Source organism: Cuculus canorus, chromosome 5 (genome assembly GCF_017976375.1).
Source record: "Cuculus canorus isolate bCucCan1 chromosome 5, bCucCan1.pri, whole genome shotgun sequence".
Lineage (NCBI taxonomy): Eukaryota > Metazoa > Chordata > Aves > Cuculiformes > Cuculidae > Cuculus > Cuculus canorus.
In genome coordinates, this window is record NC_071405.1 from 63,051,348 (window position 1) to 63,072,679 (window position 21,332).

Below are 21,332 nucleotides of genomic sequence, written 5' to 3' on the forward strand. Positions count from 1 at the left end.
GTTAATTTCACTAGGGCAAACTCATTGTACTCGACCTCCCCACTCCCCCGGTGTTTCAAAACTGATTGAATGTATGATATTAAATTGTCCAATCAGGTCCTTACAAAGTGTGGTTTATAGGTCCACAGCATAGCTGGCAGCCTTTTCCTACCTACTTCCATATGGGCTTACTCATGATTAACTAATCTACTCCACTTACATCTGATAACATTCTATGGATATTTTTAAAGAGAAAGATTAATCAAATCAAGCCATTTTAACAAGTCTTTTATTGAAAACATACACAAAGTCAACGAGTTATTTAGCTTCTGAATGTACATATTAGAGAATATTCATATTAAGATAATAATATTTTAAGAAAAGGGGAAATACAACCAACATATGCTACAGTTTACATGACTAAGGCATTTAGACTTAATAGCAAGTTATAGTGTGAGTATGTATCTATATACAGAAACACATACATACAGGTTATCTGATCGGAAACTATACAGTGCTATGTAATTTGTTATTTTTTTGCTTTTTCTGTATTTTCAACACTAAATAAAGCATTTACCCAAATGGTAGAAGTTGTTCACAGAACAGCAGTTATAATCTACTCTTCAAGAGTTTGCTTACAATTACAATACTAATGTTGCACAGTCCCCCCCCAACCCCGGGCAAGATCTTCATGGGAAAGTTCTCTCTTACCAAAACAAGGCTCAAGTAAGAAAAACGCTAGTTTGCAAAGGCACCGTGGAGACAGGTTTTAATACATTAAATACAACATGAATCATTCACAATAACAAGTTCCATGTTTCTGGGAACTTTTGTAAATACAACACAGTTGGTCACACAAAAATGTTTCTGTTGATTTGTCTTGGCAACTCAGATACATCAACAGTGTAACAGCATAACAGCTTTGTTCCCATCTGACAGAAAATAATGGCAGTTCTGCAAGGCAAACGTTAAACCTGACCGTATGTATTTATTAATTCCACAGTGTTTTGACAGATTATAGGGGATGCAACTTAAAGGATGCTGACACGCTCACTGAGGGCTTTCATTTCTGTTTCTTCTAGCTTGGTGTTTTCATTATGGGCAGCACTTGGACTGATAAGGTGTGCTGGATATTGCAACCCATGTTCGCCTGAATACTGTTCCCATCGGGAGTCATCACTTTCATGGGTAATGTAACGTTCCCCGATTTTACATTCCAGTTCTCTTAAATCTAGCCAGGTCTGATAGTCCTGAAACAAAATAGCAGTACCAGTTTTAAAATTCCTAAAATAAATTACATTCCCTTCTACTACCAATAATATGAAAGTACTATTAATTCAGCAATCGAAATGACATGCATCCCTATTGCTCTGGAATGGAAAAATCTTACGATTAATAAAAATGAAATCTGCCTATAGAGACAGGTTTCATCTCTAGAGGATTGTTTGATAAATTCATTCTATTGAACTCTGTCGTAAGTATAGTATGGAGATGTTAACAGGTTGTTTTGCAGAACTAATGGACAGTCTCCACATACCCATAATAGCAAAATGAGGCACGGCAGCAAGAAAATTACTCACACCAGTCACAAGATGAATAAGGAAGAAGAAACATATTTAAATCATATATGTACATCCTAGTGATCTGTATCAGATAGTCAAGACAGCTGCTTCGTTTCAGTATGATGGTGCAGGATACGAATACAGCTTGGGCTAGAAACTGCTTTTCCAAATTTAAGTGATTACTATTGTGCTCAGAGAGACATACATACCTAAACATTAAGCTACTTGATGTCAGCAATCAGTACTGCAGTCAGCAGTAAGGCTGGAAATTATTTTGGTTCTCATGCTGTTCAGACCACTGTGCTCTGCAGCCTCTGATCTACTTAACATATATCTCGACTTTAATAATTTCTTTTCTCATTCCCACCCAAAGAATCCATGAAGCTGCAGTAATAAGCTGCCAATCTTAGCCTCATGCAGATTAACCTCTAATCACAGCCCTGTATTGTTTTCTTTTTTCTTCTCCATTTTGTCATTGTCTAGGATATGTAAATCGATGAAAGACTATGAGGCTCTCAGGATCTGAAAACATCTTCTGCTTTGTAGATTTGCTTAGATCCTACAGTGCTTTAAGATGAAAACTTTTTATATACTTAGAGGCTAAATAAGTAGGAAAAGACATGGGATTTGTAGCAATACCTGTAACCATGGGTGGCTTAGCGTTTTGTCCACACTGTAGCGCTTTCTCATTTTCACTTGCAACAAATTATTTATAAGATCAATAGCTGGAAAGAAATAATATTGAAAAATATTAGTTTAAGCATCCTTTTTTTTCAACTAGGACATTCAAACAGAGAGATACACAGATTTGGTAGTTAACAAAAAGGAGACAGTTACCCCTCCCCGCTTTAGTCTTCTACAAACTGCAGGCAATGTTGGTGTCTCTGAAGGTACCCCGGAAGCCTGCCCTGGTAGGGGTACAACTGTTTTACTAAACAGTTTCCTGCTACCTAGTACATAGTTTTATCTCTCTGCGTTCATTTGCAGGCATTCAACAAAGTCTGAAGATAATTCAGACTCAGCTCCTGCTCAAGTGAAAGTGAGGAGTACAGTAGTATTCAGGTACCACAGCACTATAGAGTAAACATATATATATATATAAAACATTTTTCTTGGAGACTCTATCACTTCTAGATGACTAACAGCAGCACTTTCACAGACACTGAGTGGAGAAATCGGGTTTTGTAAGTCACAAAATCTTGCAATACTACTCTTTTGGACTGAAGATTGCCTCTACCTGCTAGTCAGCAGTCTGGTGATTCATAAAAGTGAGAGGGCTTCTTTACAAATGACTTTTTAAGCGTTTTTGAAGGATGCAGTGACTCACTGAGGTTAAAGGTATGTATGCTGTGATGCCTCAAGGGAAGAGGCCCAGAAATCAATGATCAGTGCATGGAACTGCACTAAGTGATCCATTCAGACAAATTTCTGGGACAACATAGCTGAGCTTTAAATGAATCTACTGAGGTAACTTAATATTTTTTTTTTTTAAAAAAAGGGTACAATGAAAGGTTAAATTCTATTCTAGGTGGTGCTAAATGTTTGGCATGTGTTCTGGGGAAAGCTTATTGTTACAGAACAATTGATCGGTCACGAGGAATTACAGTATCACTGTAACTTTTCCATTTCACCACAATGTCCCTTGGCTTGTCCAATTATGCTGGTTTACATCTTTATTTCTTCGTTTACATGATGGTGACAGGGAAAGATGGCCTTGAAAGTAACATAGAAACATTGCATCACTGAGGGGTGTTAGGTCTGAAACACGTTTGAAGAAGTGGAATAATCACCTTGTCTGTTTTAAGCATTCACAATACAACCAGCTGATTAAGACCAGCCAAGGTTCGCGACAGGCAGGTCCTGCCAAACTAACCTGATCTCCTTCTATGACAAGGTGACACACTTCATGGACAAAGGAAAAACTGTGGATATAGTGTACTTGGACTTCAGTAAAGCCTTTGACACTGTTTTTTACAGTATTATGCTTGAGAAACTGGCTGCCGCTGGCCTGGACAGGCATAACCTCAGGGCTCAGTGCTGGGTCCAGTTCTATTCCATATCTTTTTCAATGATCTGGATGAAGGGATTGAATGTACCCTTAGTAAATTTGCAGATGATTCTAAGCTAGCAGGAAGTATCGATCTGCTTGAGGGTAAAGAGGCTCTACAAAGGGATCTGAACAGGCTGGATCAATGGCCTGAGGCCAGCGGGATGAGATTTAAGAAGGCCAAGTGTAGAGTCCTACTCTTGGGACACAACAACCCTGTGCAGAACTACAGGCTTGGGGAAGAGTGCCTGGAAAGCTGCCTGGCAGAGAAGGAGGGGTGTTGGTTGGCAGCCAACTGAGTGAACCAGCAGTGTGCCCAGGAAGGCAAGAAGGTCAAAACCATCTTGGCTTGTACCAGAAACAGGGTGGCCAGCAGGAACAGGGAAGAGATTCTGCCCCTGTACTCGGCATTGGGGAGGCTACACCTTGAATACTATATTCAGTTTTGGGGTCCTCACTCCAAGAAAGACATTGAGGTCCTGGAGCGTGTCCAGAGAAGAGCAACAAAGCTGGTGAAGGGGCTGGAGAACAAGTCTTATGAGGATTTTTTTAAAAAAAATAATTTAATGAATAACTTGATGATTACTTTTTTTTTTTTAGTTGTACAGCTTAAAAACTCTGGAGATAAAAATTTGGAAGGCATTAACCCTTAGTTAGACATAAAACTGAAGTGTGATTTAGGGCCCCAAATTGAGCACTTAATGTTAGAAACCTAAATTTTCTGCTAGGAAGATAAAGCAGTTTTGAAGAAAGGTGAACAACTATATTGTGTTTTAAAGTAAATTTTGTTCATTTTCATTAAAGACTTTTTTTTTTTTAAGAACAGGTATTAAAAGTAATCCTTGTCAGATATTTTAGAAGCTTTAGAATGTTTAACAAGATTCCTTTGTAAAATCATTGTTCAGCATAACATATATTAATAAATGCAGAGTTAAGAAAGACCACTTATGGTCTACACATGATTTACAGGGATCTAGCAGGTACTGCCAAGGAAGGAACCTGCATGAAAGATCTAAGAGGACTACTGTACTGCTTTTCCTAACACTTTTATGTCCTCTTGTTTATTTCCCATGATTGAAGGACAGCGTAAGTAGCCACCTGAGGGCTTATCAAGCTCCAGGAGATGGAAACTTTGCCAAAGGAGATAAACAAGCCAACTGGTCCAGTAGCATGACTACTGGTCATTTAGACAGGTGGTCATTCAGCAGATTCCTAAATGGGAAGATTCGAATGCAACTTTAAAAAGCTCTGTGTCTCCTTGACTTTAGGAAGGACTGCTTTTTAGCTGCATATTACTGAAAAGAACCTCCAGAGTCTGGTGGTTCATGTTTCTAAACTGCTTATGGCTGTTTGTTAGTATGGCTAATAATTAATTGTAGTAAAACACAGTAACAATTTTCACACTAAATATCAAATTAACCCACAATAATTACAATTTTCATAGGACTCACTGCTTTAAATCAATGAGAATGTAATTTGCACATAAACACAAAAGTTAGTGAGACATCTGAAAACGCTGTATGAACCTACCATTCATTTAGTCCAACCATATAGACTTTAGCTTTTCAAATAAGTTATAAAAAAGAAATCACATTAAGAACAAAATGAAAAGCAGTGCTAAATTAACAATAAATTTATACTTGGTCAAGAATTTTTTGAATACATCCATAATATTACCTACTCTTACAGACATCACTTTAATTTTTTTTTTTTTTTTAAATTAAGCTGCTTCCATTAATATAAAACTAAGGACTTGTAGGCCCTGGATTTTTCTAAGTATAGCTATTTGATTAGTGGTATACCTCTCTCCTATGGCTGGTTAATACAGCTTGGTTGACAAATGCTCTAGTGTACATGCAGTTATTTTGGCAAAAAATAATCTTCAGATGGCAGAGTTTATTATTTTCAGGGACATGGATTCAACTGTATTATCAAAAGAAATCCTCTGCAATTATAGACTGCATCTCTACCAGAGAGGTTTTCTAATACTAATCTATCCTAGCAAACATGTAAGTAGAGCCAAGACGTTAGTTTAAACAGCTAGTTAAACATTTACTGAGGTAGAGAGCATCTTTGAGCTCTAAAATGCATTTGACCTCCTCAACACTTATTGCTCATTCATGTGATTTTCTCAATAGTGTGTGTGAAAGGAGAGTTTCTATTCACATTATGCTGAAACAAGTCTATATAAATATTGGCTTGAAGGCAGCTGTGGTACTTATTTCTGACTCAAAAGTAGTATAACAGGCACTCAAAAGTAGTGTAACAATCACACCATGATCAAATCTAATGCATGGAAGAAATTGCATTGTTACTTCTCAAATTATTTAATAATACTAAGTAATGTGAAGCAGCTAATCAGCAGTGTGAGCATCACATGGCTCATCAGGCTAGTAGTAACAGATGTGTTGGTGACTGAAGACAAATAATTACGAATACAATTATTTATTAAAATTTCACAACAGAATGAAACACACTATGAATAATCCAAGGCTTGACATAGCACACTTTAGGACCACACAGTTCAAAAGAACAGTCTCTACAGTGAAGACAGACTAGGTAAAATACACTAATGGGCAGAGAGACAAAATCCATAAGGGAGGTCTTTATATTCAGCAGTATTCATTTTTTTGTAATCTGTAGCTAAGTCAAAATAAATCTTTTGAGATGATGCAAATTTGGTGGTCCGGAAGGGCAAAGTAAGGGAAGGTAAATGAACAGTAACACTGTTGAAAATAAGCTCCACGTTTGACAGATGCAAAACTTAAAGGTATAAGATGGGAAAGAATTCTGCGAGTAGATTCCTCTGTGTAAATACCTAGCTGAATTCCACAACAAAGTCTGTATTAAGGTCAAATAGTCATACAGAAATTCAGTGAATTTGGAAATGTAAGCTGGCTAGACAATCATTGCAGACAGAACAGAAATAGCAAATTGGGTAATGGAATGTTGAATGGCTGTGACAAAACACGGTTTTCTACAAGATACCCAAAGTTTACCACAGAAACTACCTCTCTACAGCAATGCCTTACAATTCTATTTAGACATACAAACACAAACTCAATTCTTGAGGAGTATTCTTTCAAAGGAGAGAAGCTATTGGAAAAAGGTGGGAAAATGCAGCTCTTAAGTGGGGGTGGAAATCAGAATTCCGTATGGAGGAATCTGTGAGGTTGCATGTGTGTGTGAGCACACAATCTCCAACAAACCTTAAAATGCAAACCAATTTGGATTGTTGAAGTTAGAGGAGGGATTTTGTGCATGAGGGCTAAACTTGGGAAATGATGCTTGCAGAAATGCTCTGAATAGATAATCAGCTGGGAAAAAACACACTTCTGAAAGCTACGGAAAATGAAAGGGTTTAAATTATATGTTAAGATAAAATGGAGAAGAGGACAGACAAAGCAAGAGTTTATGAGATCAATCCAGATGTTATGAACCAGGCAGACACATTATGGAGATAGAAGAGTTACAGTCAATGACTGGATCATATTCCTAAGCAGCAGAGAAGACAGAACTGTTGGTAGTTACTGAGAGACATTAAACACTCAAAAATATTATTCTCAAATGGATTCTGCCTTCTTTCTTGGCTTATGACTGTAGATTTTTACTTTAAAAATTGCTATAAAATGCTACAGGAAAAGTAATTCTCAAAAAAATAGATTAACAAAGACCACACTATTACATTCATGATACACTTTGCCTAAAAAGTATAATTTCTTCCCATATGTTTTTGCTCTGAACCTGCAGAATGGGAACAGTTAGGCTATTTTACCACTGTTGTTGGTTTTCCGGACAAAATGTTTAGGTATAACCTATCTAATTATTTTTTTTTCTTTTTAAAGTTTTGCTACCTTCTGCATTCCAGCTCCCCTATTAATATGCTGTTGCTTGGCAACATCACAAAAAATATCTACTAAGCACTAAAATGAAAGTAGTGATAAACACACCATCATTCAATCTAATTCGTGCACTGTCCATTAAATACAAAGAAAGACGTGATTTTGCTAAGAGGCAGAACAGCTGAACTTTTAATTCCTCTCTTGCTACAATAAAATTAGAAATAAAAGCAGCAATAACTCAACTTGATATGTAATTCCTTCTGCTACTTTTCACTGTTTTATCTAGGATTATCATAATATGAACATTCAAAGCAACCAATTCAGACATATTTCAGCAATAAAAAAAAGAAGAAACAGTCATGCATGTTGCATTTTACATGGTCAGAGAACCTTAGCATTTTTACTGGCATTTTACTTAGCTCTTCTAAGTTCTCTGAATTCTCAGTTTCAGTGTGCTATTACTGAGGAATGCAATACAGTTTCTCGATTAAGTAGCTGACTCAAAAGTCGTACTTTTAAAATCTAACTTTAATGTACAACTCATGGAGTCCACTGTTAAAGAGTACCTGGACCCAGGACCCTTTTGGACATATGAGAAGAATGAGGCAAGAAACGGAGGAAAAAAAAAGCATATTTACATTGCTTTTATTTGAGGTATCCTTTTGACAAATAGCTCCTATTTTTCATAACACTTTAAAAAAATCATTCTTACCTCCACTAAAGATAATATTCATTTTGCATTTCTTTTACTTGCGACAATAATACTTTTCTAATCAACTTTGGTTTCAATTTTTTAATGCTACGTGTAAAGTTCTCTTAAATATTTGCACAAATTTTTAAATGTCAACAAATAAATTGAACTAACCACTGGATCATCAAAACTTTTCCTTTCTCACAAGAAAATATCTGTGTAGATTCTTCACAACAAACAGCTATTTCAAATCTTACCAGCTTGAAAGAGATAGGTTGATCAATGTTTATTTATAAAGATCATGCTGTATTCTGCTACAGCATTACATTCCACACTGTGATATAACTCCTTTACAAGCTTGAATGGAAGAACTAGTTGATGATAATTAACGTCCTCTTGGGTGAATTATTGCTATGATACAAAATACCAGGGACTAGTTAAACAAGAAATCTACTGTGCCTTTAAAAAAATCTACTTTGGATCTTTTTATATGAAAATGAAAACATTTTAAAAAGTAATCAGCCTCGTATGTTAAAACTTCTATTGAAAAAATTTCAATGATTAATAATAATTGGCAGAAAGAATAATGGAAAGGCAAATACCCCATTCATTAGCTTAACCTGTTTGAGAAGCTGAAAGAGCCTATGACAAGCTAAAGTAAGATTTTCATGTGCACAAATGTAGCCTATTAGGATGGAAACTAATTGCCTGTCTGAATTTTGTAGATTTATAGCACTTAGTGCAGAGAAATTTATGAGGCACAGTGAAGGCATTTTAGCTTGCAATAAATTTCACGTTACCATAGTTTACATTTAATTACACATTACACAAAAATAATTTTTATTTGCAATATTGAGTAAGCAACTTCATAAAATTTTTAAATAATCATCTGTTTCCCCAAAAAAATTCTTCAACAATTTCTAGCATCAATTATCAAGGCACTGTTCAGTGTCTGATCAAATTGGATGTGACCAGCAGGTGTAAAGGGCCTGTGCAACTGACCTCTTGTGACCTGCACAGGAATGTGGACCAGGGTAGTTGACATGAGAAAACTATTCCTTTATTTCCCTTAGCTAATCCGGAGTTTGAGTTCAGTTTTGAAGTCTAAAAGTCAGCATTATCGAGTCATACTCGGACAGAGATCTATATTCCAACTCCATGTGTTACAGACAAAGTATCTGTCCAAACTTTTTTCAGGTTTTCGTTTAGCACAATAGAGTGGCTCACCAGCTAAGAATTAAAAGTGTATAATAAAATCACAATGTATAAGCAGATTTTAAGTCAGTCATTTGTTACATGTGTTTCCCACCCTTCTGCATGCTTGCAGCTTGATATTCATTAACTCTTAATGAAGGCTGTGATTCTATGAGAGGAGAGATAACACTCCAGTAGGTGAGTTTTCTGTAGGTGCTCTACTGAATCTTCACCTCTGAATGTAGAAATTGATCTTCTGTCTACCACAGTAGAAACTTGTGGGAGACAATTTCTTGCAGCCTCTTCTGTGTTGATTGCTGTTTGCTTATCTCTAGTGCCAGATAAAGCATTGCTGCCAACAGATTCTGTCAGCTTACATATCAGAAGTGTGTGGAGGTTCAGGAGGACTTCAGTGTGCTATTGTGCAGATTTATAGCTGCCTTTTTTTTTTTTCTCAACAGATCTCACCAAACTTCATCTGCCACCAAGATAAACCAACAGGCAATGCTCTCAAAGCATTTTTCAGCTGAGAATCTCACAGGGCTATAATATATATTACAGTAAGCATTAACATAAAAGTTAAACATGTCACTGAAATCCAGAAAAACGGCACTGAAAATAATGGAAATCCTAAATGTTGATGTTTTAATTCAATTTGGTACTTATGACAATTCAGAAAAAAAGATAATAATCTCATCTTTGTAATGTTTTACCTGCTTTAAGACTTATGAAGAAATCTTGCAAAATGTTAAGGATGTAAAGCTAATGATTAAAAAAAATATCCCAAAGAAAATCAAGCTGCCTGAAAATCTTTGCTATGTATAAGAAATGTTGGTGAAGCCAAAACTGATATTATTGTTAAATGCACTACTTACGCAGTTATGTTCAGAGACATCTTCAATAGAATTCATTTACCTTCTTTAAAGATGTTGATAGCCATTGTTCTTTTACTATCAAAAATCTTCTTTGTCATTGACCAGAATGCTAGTTTCAAAAGTCTCACTGGTTATACCCAAGCTCTTCTGCCCTGTAGAACGACTCTTCTACGACACTTTTTCACACTGTTCTTAAAACCTTATTTGCTTAGAATCATTCAGTATGTTTTTTTATCTTCTCCACAGAAAGACTGTCAGGATACAACATCCTACCGAATAACAAACTAAAGTACTGGCACAACCAGAATGAGAAAAAGACTGTATAGGCACTAGAGCTGAAAGAAGAGGTACAGAAGTAAATATAAGCAACACCAGTTCCAGCAGCGGAGATGAGATTCTATAGCAACTCAACCTGTAGGTATATGCGCCTCCTTCAGTACCTCCTGGAGAGATCCCACACTAGACGATTATGCTATATGCATTCTATACATGCTTTGCAGAAAATGTCTAAACAGCTGATAGCACAAACCAGACATTACATTACGGTAGGTTATGGTACCTTTAAATTTCAAATATTTCTTTTTCACCAGGTACACAGGAAGAAAAAAAATAAAAGCAAAATACAACTACTCTTTTTTAGCATTTACATAAAACTAGCCACAAACAGGTATTACCTTCATAAGAAATTTCTTTCCATGGATTAGGTGGATACATGAAAGCGGCATTCTGGATTTGGTCATGTATGTCTTCATCTTCATTGAATGGAAAGGTACCACTGAGGCTTACATAAATGATGACACCCACAGACCACATATCCAGAGACCTATTGTAGCCCTTGTTTCTCAGAACTTCTGGAGCAAGGTAGGCTGGTGTTCCTACAACTGAGCGCCTAAATGATTTCTCTCCAATGATTCGGGCAAAGCCAAAATCACAAAGTTTTACCTGTTCAAAGAAATGTACTACAGTAAGACATTATTTTTATTATCAAATACTCAGTCGAGGAACTTTCATCATAGTTGCAAGATTACTCTCCACTGTTTCTTCAAGGATACTTTTTTTTTAAACTCCTCTTTGAGAGGAATTCCACTGAGAGGTGAGACCAGATTATGAGTCCATTGTCTCTCCTCTATTCCTTCCCTCCATGAATAAACTACAGTAAAAATAGTAATACAAGACAGCTCAGAATGAAAGAACAGCAATATTGGATGGGCTGAACAGCTCAGGCTCCTGGTGAAAGTAGTAATATAAAGTAATACTTATTCATTCATAGCATAAAAACTTGGCAAACAGGAAAATTTTTACCTATGACTTTATCCTAAATAAAGCAAGTTGACAAAATTTATTTCTTGAACTACCACTTTGGAGGTGTACTTCCAAATTGTGGACCTATTTACACCCTGTCTCTGCAAACCTCCTTGCCTGGTTTCTTCAGAGGGACACATTTAGCTGCTTAAAACCTTCCACTTAACACCTCAGTACAGATTCTTCCTTTCCAATGATTGTTATTGGTATTATTTACAAATTATTAATAGATCTCCTTTGAACACAGGCAGCTGGATGAGATTATAGATGAATTCTCCAGATCAAAGGTAACAGGAGTTGATACAAATACCTTTTAATGAGAAATACAACGAGTCATAAATTATATTTAAATATTCTGCAATCTATTCAACATTTAAATTCATAAAATTAAAGAAGTTCTTCATGAACTGTACACTAACTTTCAAAGAAAACCTGTCTTCCTGGTGACTGTTTGCAAATTGTCACTTAAATAGACCATATCAACCAGAGAAGTAATTTGTTATGTAATGGTGAGCAAATTAGAAACAATTTCACTGTTAGTCATGTCACGTTTGAAAATCTAATTCAATATTTTAGGCACATGACAACAAACAAGGATTTTCAAACATGTCTTCCTTGGAAATCTTTTTGAATAAGTGATCAGTTTTTTTTTTTCCATACCTAAAAATTCTCTGAAGTTCCTGGAGGAGATACAGAGAGGTCACTTGCCACTTTTTTGTTTGTTCGTAAAATACTCATTGCTAACACTTCGCAATTTGAACAATTTATCTTAGGAAAGGGTATTTTCTACTTGCCTGTGGGAAAGGATCAGCCGATGCCAATAACACATTTTCTGGTTTGAGGTCACAATGAACAATATTTTTGAAATGAAGATGTCTCAAAGCAACAAGGATCTGAGAAGAAATACATCAGAAAGAAATTCAGTTTAAAATGTTGCACTTTCTTTTATTTTATCCTGTCTGGACAGTATCAGTGATGATAGAATCAAGGACCAGCCTAGAGAAACAATCCAAGAATGTACCTTTTACAGCAACATCTACAAGCAGGGGATGGTGGGAAGCACAAATGTCAACTACTATTTGCTGAGACTCAAGTTTTCTTTCCACTGCATGGAATACGATTTTTCCCTCCTCAAAGACTTCATATTCTAAACTTTTAAAAACACCTGAGTTCTAAGTGCTTGTTTATACACTAGTTTTCATGAAATCTGGTGACAGGAACACTGGCAAAATTACATTCCAGCTCTAAATTAACTCAAAAAATATCACAGAAATATTATGTGATCCATTTTAATCATTTTCTTGAGGACAGAAAGCATAAGGAACCTTGCATGCATTTTTGTTCTATTCCACACATGAGAACAGTGTGTAACAGAAATTTTTATCCTACTCCCATGGCTTTAACGCTTTTCCTTGTGTCTGGTCAGAGGCTGAGAGAATTTCCCACTATATTAGAGCAGGGAACAGTGGGGAGGCTGAATGAACCTGGGAAGACAAGAAACCAAATTTTGAGGCTGGTGGCAATTTCATCCATGAAAGCCTGGAAACTAGGGAACCTACTACATTCTTCTTTGAATAACAAACTTCCACTGTAGCACTGTTGCTCCTGCTCCTTTCTTCTTCCTGACTGCTGCAACAAGGCTACTCTGACTCTCAAGTGGGTCACTACCCAAAAGTGTCTCTAAATTTAAACCAGTATTATAGGCAGCCAAAGAAGCAATATGATATATGACAATAAGAAGAAAAAAAAAACAACCAACCTCTAGATCATATTGTTAACAGAAGACATCCAGGAAACCAGACTCGTTTAATCAGAGGCAGCGCTGAGATCCAATCTCAGCCCAGAAAATATGCATGAAACCGCACAGTATGAACCGCAATGGTTAGTTGCAGGGCAGTTTAAGAAGCTCAGATTTCCTTGTGTATATCTTCAACAGTTCGCTCTTAGTGCTTTGCACCCTTTTCTTGTGCTTTATTTTTCAAGCATATGAAAAACTTGATGTACCTTGATGGCCCTCCCATCCAGCAGCCAGACAGCTGTATACGTCCCTAATTCTAGGTGCTCTTAATGGTTTACTAACTCTATTAGATAATATACACAAAGCTGTCTTACAATTCAGGCTCTCATAAATCAGACAGGTAAATTATGCCAAAAGCGAAACATAAGAAACAGTGATAGTAATATACTTAAATTCTCCTTCAAGGTCTATAATTAATTTCTTACCTGAGTAATTAAAAATTTTGTTATTCTCTCTGGCAATCTGCCCTTTTCACTTGATAAGATCATCTCCAGCATGTCTCCATGGAGTTTTTCCATAACAACAAACACTCTTTCTGGCGTCTCAAACATACACTCCAGATTTACAACTCCAGGATGATGAAGATTCTATTAAAGACAAATACAGCACTCAATTTCCCAACACGATCAGTAGGTTTTATCATTACATATATTACATTCTTCAGACCCCCTAAACCAGACAATGTTTCACTATTTCATAATTTAAACTGTGCGCCTAACCTGTAGGCAAAAGGCAAGAGATTTCTAGAGACAGTACAGGAGAATGGATTAATTTCAAATTAATTTAACAAACATAAATTTTCCTTATTGAGCCTGGTGCTTCAAACTGCAGAAATTTCAATTCACACAACACTGCCGATACATTTGGTCTTGGCTATTTACGTAGATTAAGCAGCAAAAATACTAGTGAATATTAACTAAAAGAATTATAATATTATCTGGAATTTATAGAAATCCATGAATGGAATTAATACAGTAAGAAAGAATATAAAAGTACCTGCAAAATTGCAACTTCATTACGAAGCTGACTTTCCTGTTTAGTTGGAAACCTTAGTTTGTCAATTATTTTAATGGCAACATCTCTTCCTGTCTTGCGATGTTTTCCTGCATTAATAAAACAAAAGGCCTCTATCAATTAACAATTTATACTGAAAAATGCTTCGCTTTCATTGGATTGTACAAATGACCACAATCAAGTAATTCTCAGAGCAGGTCTGCTGCAAAATAAGCCATGGAAGTCACTCAAGTTTTCTGTCATTTCCCTTCTCTCTACCTTTTGACAAGTGAACTTTTCTCACTATCAGCTAACAAGGCTGTTTAAACACAAAAGAAACATACATATATGAGAAAGTAAGCTCTGCATTTCAACAATATAGATGCAAAGCCTACTTTCTCATATATATATTTTTTTATATATATATATATATTTATTATGCTTGTTCATACATTTATACTGCCTCCTCTGTAACTGGCAGGTCATGGGCTGCAATAGTAGTTTCAGACCAGCAAACAATGAAATAAGTGATTAGCTTTAGCATGTTCAACCTTTATCAAAGTCATTAGTGAAACATTAGTTTTCACTTCACACTGTCTCAAACAATGGCTGTATCTAAACACACTTCCAAAACTGCAGAAAAAAAGGAGACAAAAAGGAGAAGAAAAATGGATAAGAAAGTGAAAAAAGAAATAATTCAAATGAATTACTGAAAAACACAGGGAAAAAGATCACAAAAGCATGGCAAGGAAAAGAGAATATATTTTTTTTTCTAATCTAAAGAATAGATTATATTTTTTTTCTTCTTCCATTATACTTCTCAAAAAATTGGTTTTCTGCATTTCAGGATGTTCTTTACTAGAGTTTATAGAGAACGCAAAGCTTTTAATATACAGTGATCCACTACTGGGTAGAAAATTTCAAATTATAATAAGATTTGGTCAACAAAACTAGTTGTTTTTTTAACGAATATAGGTTATATAAAACAATGGGCACCTAATTGCTGTAACAAAATGTTTCAGAGTCCAAATAACTTTACCGTTCAAGAAATTTTCTCTTAAGCATAACTGTACGCGACAGCAGAGCCTTACCTCCATAAACAATTCCAAATTGTCCTGATCCTAACACCTCATCTGGGAAGATTTGGTATACAGTGCTAATATCCTGTTTATATAAACATAAAAAATATTAAGCCCTCAGATACGGAAACAAAATTTGCACTTTATTTGCTTCTTCTAATGGGAAGCAGCACACATTTACTATAGTACATTTTAAAATACATAATCTGCCAGAAATATTTATGTGAGTTTTCTTAAAAGTCGTGTCAAATGCAATCGCTGTGAAAGCCACCACGTCTTCAGTAAGTTTCAGCCACTGCTGTCTTTCAGGCAAGTAGCACCCAGCACACAACCTTTCCCTTAAACTTCGTGAAATTTGAAGACAAAATTACACATAGAAATAGAGTCATGTTAGCAATGTTCTACTCAGAAGTCCCAGGATCCCAGATCTAGGAAATATTGCCCTTTTCTTGTGCAAAGGGAGAAGTTATGAATTTAAAATTTCCTTGAAAAAGTTCCTATGTCAGCTCATGTCAGCCACGGAAGTGTAAGTGGTTTCTTCATTTATAGAAAGCTTTGTGAGTATCAGCAGTTCTGGGCTTTGGCTGGTTGTGTTCACCCTCTGAGACAGGTAAAATATCCCATCCATGCCAGAGAGGAGCTCTCGAGTCTTGCTATTTCTTAGGGCCTAAACACGGGCTAAAGCATGAGCTGCTGGCGGATTCACTTGGGAAACTCCAACAAACCTCAGATCTTGGAGCTCAGTTTCATTTTCCTGATACGTAACCAGCAGCACATACAAAGAAGAACAAATGAACACCAAGGAGTCAATAATAAAGACTCTCTTGGTTTTTCTTAGGAAACATATGGACACATCCTTCCCTAGCAAGCATTATTTTTCTGGCAAATAGCAGAGCTGCCCCAAAGCTGTAGTTGGCTGCAGACAGCCCTGTTTATTTCCTCTGCCCATGAAACACTAAACCAGCAGTGTGACTGTTTACCTTGACCACATGTCCTGTGTCTAACAGTCCTGGCATAAAGAAACCCAGAATTCTTTACGTAGTTATAACAACATATGTAACTCTTCCTTCGGCTAGAGTTTCATCTCCATAAAACAAAGAATATCTGATCTCTCAGTGATGACAGGAAACAGTCTATTTATCAAGCCTTGTGATTACCTTTATGAAGTTCAGCTGACAAAATCCACAAACTAATAACTTCTACAGCTCGCTTGTCCTTTTGGTAACTAACATCCTGCAAGGATCCATAGTTAAATTCTGTGTTACTTGAAATTACTCATATATAATATAATTGCGTCTCAAGAAAAGGTGCCATGAAGATGATTTTTCTCAGAAGTTAGTAGAGGTAACTGCTAATTTCTATAATTTAAGTAAGAAATGGCTGATGGGAACTCCTCTAACATTCCTCTTTAAAAACAGATAAACAATTTTGCAAGCTTAACTAGAGCACACCTAACACCAGCATTCAGAGAACACTCACCACATTTTCTTGAACTTGGCAGTTTGACACAGAAATACTGATAGATATATCCCCTGGAGAAGAAAGTAAAATATACTTTAGGTTGCTGCGCTTTTAGTTCAAACATGTACTAATAGGAAATGACATTTACATTACATCAATATCTACCGACAGCTCTACAAACTGGACCAAATAGATCAGCTTGTTCATCGACCAGCCAATATAAAATTACATCAGCTCACAAATATATGACTTGAACAACAGTTTTGCAGTGTATGATGGAAAAGAACAGAATTATACATTTAATTATTAACTTTTTAATAGTGTAGTCCCATAATTACTATTTATAAGCTTTTCATTGCTTTTTACCACCCTATTTTGGGGCTTTATACCTCATGCAAGTAACTAAACTGCAACTAGGGTAAATTGGTTTTCTTTAGTGGATTTAATAATAATTTTTATTTATAGGTTCACCTACAATGTACTTAATACTATTCAGATGAAGTCATATTAGCCTTCACATTAGCAATTAAACTGGTATGCATACTGTTAAAAGTAATACACACTTCAACAGGCTTGAGACACATTTAGAACCCATACAGAAACAAAATCTTGCACTTGTGCTCTAATACAACAAACAACAGATCCAACCTCTACAAATTCAGAGCTTAGGATGCTGACATAAGCATTTGGAAATTTAAACCTACTGAAAGGTTCAGTAAAATTTGAGAATATGCTTATTGCTAACTGTATTACACGAAGGCATCATACTGGGGAGGAAAGAAAGGTTCTTCGGAGCATCGCTGCTTCTGTCTCCTACCTCTGCCTAGAATTCTGTTTATGCTGACTTTTCATTTTCTTAATATAGATTTCTGCTTTACAGAAGCCTATGTCCTCTACTATAAAGCCTGTATTACACATTGAAGACACTTGATACTACCCATCAGAACCTCTCTTAGCTGCAGTAAGTGGCATGAGTAATTTCTGCCTCATATGGATTATTCCCTGGTCCTTTTCTTAGGAATATATGTGTTTTGGAATGGAATGTTTCAGTTAAACAAAGTCTTTTTTATCACTGCCAATTTGTTTTCAAATGTATGTACTGCTTTGTGTTTATATGAAAAAAGGCATGGACAAAGCCATGGAAAAGTCTAACACTTTGAGCAGAAGACAGAAGGTTGTTATCATTCTCGCTCCCCATAACAATTTGTTCTAGACATCTCCAGCGACTTTAGGTTTTCAACAAAAAATCCAAACGTAAATACTACCTTGTAAAGAAAATTTTCAAACTTGCCAAGAGGGAGAGAAGACAACTGTCATTCCTGGTCCAGCATTTTAAGTGATTTGATTAGCTCTGCTGGGCTCAAACCAGGGGCATTAGGCAATTAGCCTGACTGAAATGGTACCCAAAATTTGACAGTATTTTATGCTCAAACTCAGTAGAAATAGCAAAGGACAGAGCTGATCTAATCTGATATGTGAGCTGGTGTACCTGAGATGTAATGCCACAGCCTGTTGTATTCCTTGGTTTCCGAAGGGCTTCCTGTCTCCTTGCCATTTAGCACCGCATTAATAGCACTCAGATGTCAACTGCTAAAGTGTATCTACACTGCAACATAAGACCTTTGTCTTATCCAAACTGTGTAGACATACCTAAATTTGCCTTACGCTAACTAGGCTGCGCACAAGTAGCACAGTAACCACAGCAGCACATGCCCTGCCATGGGAAATTTTTTCCTCTATGATACTTTCTTCTTAGTAACTGAGCTGGATTTAAATGACTTTCATGTTTGGTTTACATAAACTGTCATTGTTGGTAGAGAATTACCCAAAGGTATGCAAACGGGAGGCAAAGATATGTCAGACCTTTTGGTCGCGGGTAACATCAATGCCTTGTGCTTAGAACAGCTGTCCTTCACACTTGAGCTCATTTCATCTCAGCGTGGGACAATGTTTGTGGCAGTTGTACAGCCAAATGTGATGAAAGAGAACATTTAATCTATGCTGCAGTGACCTAACGAGTGAAGAGCTGCTTCTGCAGATATCTAGAAACATAAATTACAGTCATGATGGGAAAAATCTATCAATTCCCCACTAGAACTCAGAAAACTTTGCATCTCTGAACAAGGCTGTTACTCATGTCAGCAACACAAACGTGGATGAGATGTCTTACAAGAAGAACAGCTATTTGCTTGCTAAATCTGCATGTTGTGTGTTAATATGCATATCCTATTATAAACTGGAAACACATGGATGGAAAATGCAGTGTTTGAAATAACATGCAGACAGGTGATAAGTGATGACAGAATAGCTTTTACTAGTTGTGCAATCTTTCCTTTCACTGTGTGCAGAAGATTGAGCAATGTCATTTGTGATATGACCGTTTATCTGAAAAGGAGGAAATGAATAAACTTACTGTGCAGGTTGGGTCCTGACCCAGTGGATGTCCCTTTAGGGATGACTGGCATCAGGGCGTGCTGTATGGCCATCTCCCACATTCGTGCCACATCAATGCCGATACCACTGGTGATAACAGTGTTATTCAGTGGAACACTTGAGAGGTTTTCTATGTTTTCTCCAACATAATAGACTATATTTGCTGTGCTTATTTCAAAACAATGAGGATTAGCTCCTTGAGGCAGTAAAGTGAAAGTTTTTGCAGGTTCCAGAGACAAAATTTCAGACAGTGGGATTTCCTAAAATGAAAAGTAAAATATTTTCTGTGTAAATATTATCAATATATAAAACTAAATTATGAAACCTATTTAACTAATTTATGACATTTGCTGTTGCTTTTAACCATAAGCTTTTTGTACAAACAAGTTCAAGAGAAGGACAAAAGTTCTTGTAACCTGAAACTCCATGACACAGAGGACTGTTGATGGTAAAATACTAAATGTTTCTTTCCAAGACCAAGTAGAACTTTAATTATTTAATTAAACTTACCAAAGAGAAAAGTGATGTACCATCAGAAAAGAGCAGGACGATCTATATATCAATAGAACTCCACTAGAAAATTTGCTGACTCTTTATTTAATAAAATTCATTTGCAATAAATTATTTGCAGAATAAATCTATTCAACATTAAGATTCCCAATCCAGCTTTCACATAGATGTAAACTTGATTGTTTCATCTAGAGTAATTCTTGCAGCTCGTTTCACTGACGTATCTCCATGAGAGGAAGCCACGTGAAAAAGATACTTTCCATTATTAAAACTTATTGCAGTAATGCCTAGAGAGTTTAACTGCCTCAGGTAAAAGGATATGAACATTAAAATAATCTTGTACTTATCAACAACAAAACATAATGTCCAAAGGACAGAATAAATATATGCTATACCAAATTGTTTGGAAGAAATTTGTATTATGAGTGACACAATGCCAGATGAGTTTCTTGGCAGATTTTATCACTGGTACCAAATCGCTCCTGTGTAAAAACTTTCCATTTCCACAACAGGTATTTTACAGTTTCTAGTTAGCTGATAAATTTCTTATCTGCACCTTGTTTGTGAAAGGCAAAACACACATATGCAGCTTAAATAATGAAAACGAACATAGATCAACATAGATCAAAGTCATAGTACTAGTGTACTTTTAGTTAGTATCAGCAATTCAGTCATTACATTCTGCTGGTACAAAAAGAAACGGAAAAGTATTCCTTACTTTGTAGTATTTGCTTCCAGTATCATTCTGAAAGAGTGTAATGCATTTGCTGTCCAGTCTCCAGTAGTGTCGTTTCCTCTGCAGTGAAAAAGAAGGGAAAAGTCTTCCTAGCATTTTCCAAGTAAGTTAATGAAACGTTCATTTCTCAAAAGCATTGCTTCAAAAATGTTTCACTTATGTTTGAAAAGATGAATTATGAATGATTAAGATCCATTTGCTATTACAAGATTTTTATGAGGACTTTACAGCTGACTTGAGGATTTTTAAGGCCACCCTCTGTTGTTTCAGTAATAACCTAGCTCTGTTCAAATTGTCTAAGCTTAAAAAATATATAATGTCAGTTCAATATCTGCATTACATTCAGCACAATTTGATATAGGTGTGCTGCTAAAATAATTAAACTTTCTTTTTGTATCAGTTGTAACACTCAGTTCACTTTAGAAGGCCAAATACTGAAGCCTTTATTCCTGTTTTAGCAGGCTGGAATGAAAATAACCTTTTTTCTGTGCTAGATCTCTTTCACAAAAGTCTTGATTCACCATGCAATAAGACATGTAGGAGCCTGTGGCTGTAAGAGCATAGCTGTTTTCCAGGACCCCAAGGGACTAACATTAGTTTTTACTTCAGAATGTCTTCACATTTATGATAATGTAACTGACATATCCAGATATTTTGTGCGCTTCAACTGTCTTCTCTTTTTTCACAAGCAGTGGCAATCCTCAGTTATGACAAGAGTAAGGCCTTTAGTCATCACAAATACTGCAATAATTGCCTTACATGAGTAACTGCAAATTATCAAAGCATTTGATATCAAAGGATTTGATTCTGTACTCTCATAGAGTATGTAC

At 36.0% G+C, this 21,332-nt stretch overlaps 1 protein-coding gene across 3 annotated transcripts in view; it reads right to left on the reverse strand.

The window, feature by feature from the left end:
• Positions 1-258: 258 nt before the first annotated feature.
• PRKD1 (protein kinase D1) overlaps positions 259-21,332 on the reverse strand; it is a 127,651-nt gene continuing 106,577 nt past the window's right edge. For all 3 annotated transcript variants that reach the window (XM_054068375.1, XM_054068376.1, XM_054068377.1), the window contains 10 exons: positions 20,485-20,562; positions 19,237-19,516; positions 16,842-16,894; positions 15,375-15,447; positions 14,287-14,393; positions 13,716-13,877; positions 12,287-12,385; positions 10,865-11,132; positions 2,181-2,266; positions 259-1,229 (listed from right to left, as the gene is read on the reverse strand). In XM_054068375.1, the coding sequence (XP_053924350.1) occupies positions 1,011-1,229; positions 2,181-2,266; positions 10,865-11,132; positions 12,287-12,385; positions 13,716-13,877; positions 14,287-14,393; positions 15,375-15,447; positions 16,842-16,894; positions 19,237-19,516; positions 20,485-20,562 (1,425 nt within the window). In that variant the 3' untranslated portion in view covers positions 259-1,010. The remainder of the gene's footprint in view (positions 1,230-2,180; positions 2,267-10,864; positions 11,133-12,286; positions 12,386-13,715; positions 13,878-14,286; positions 14,394-15,374; positions 15,448-16,841; positions 16,895-19,236; positions 19,517-20,484; positions 20,563-21,332) is intronic.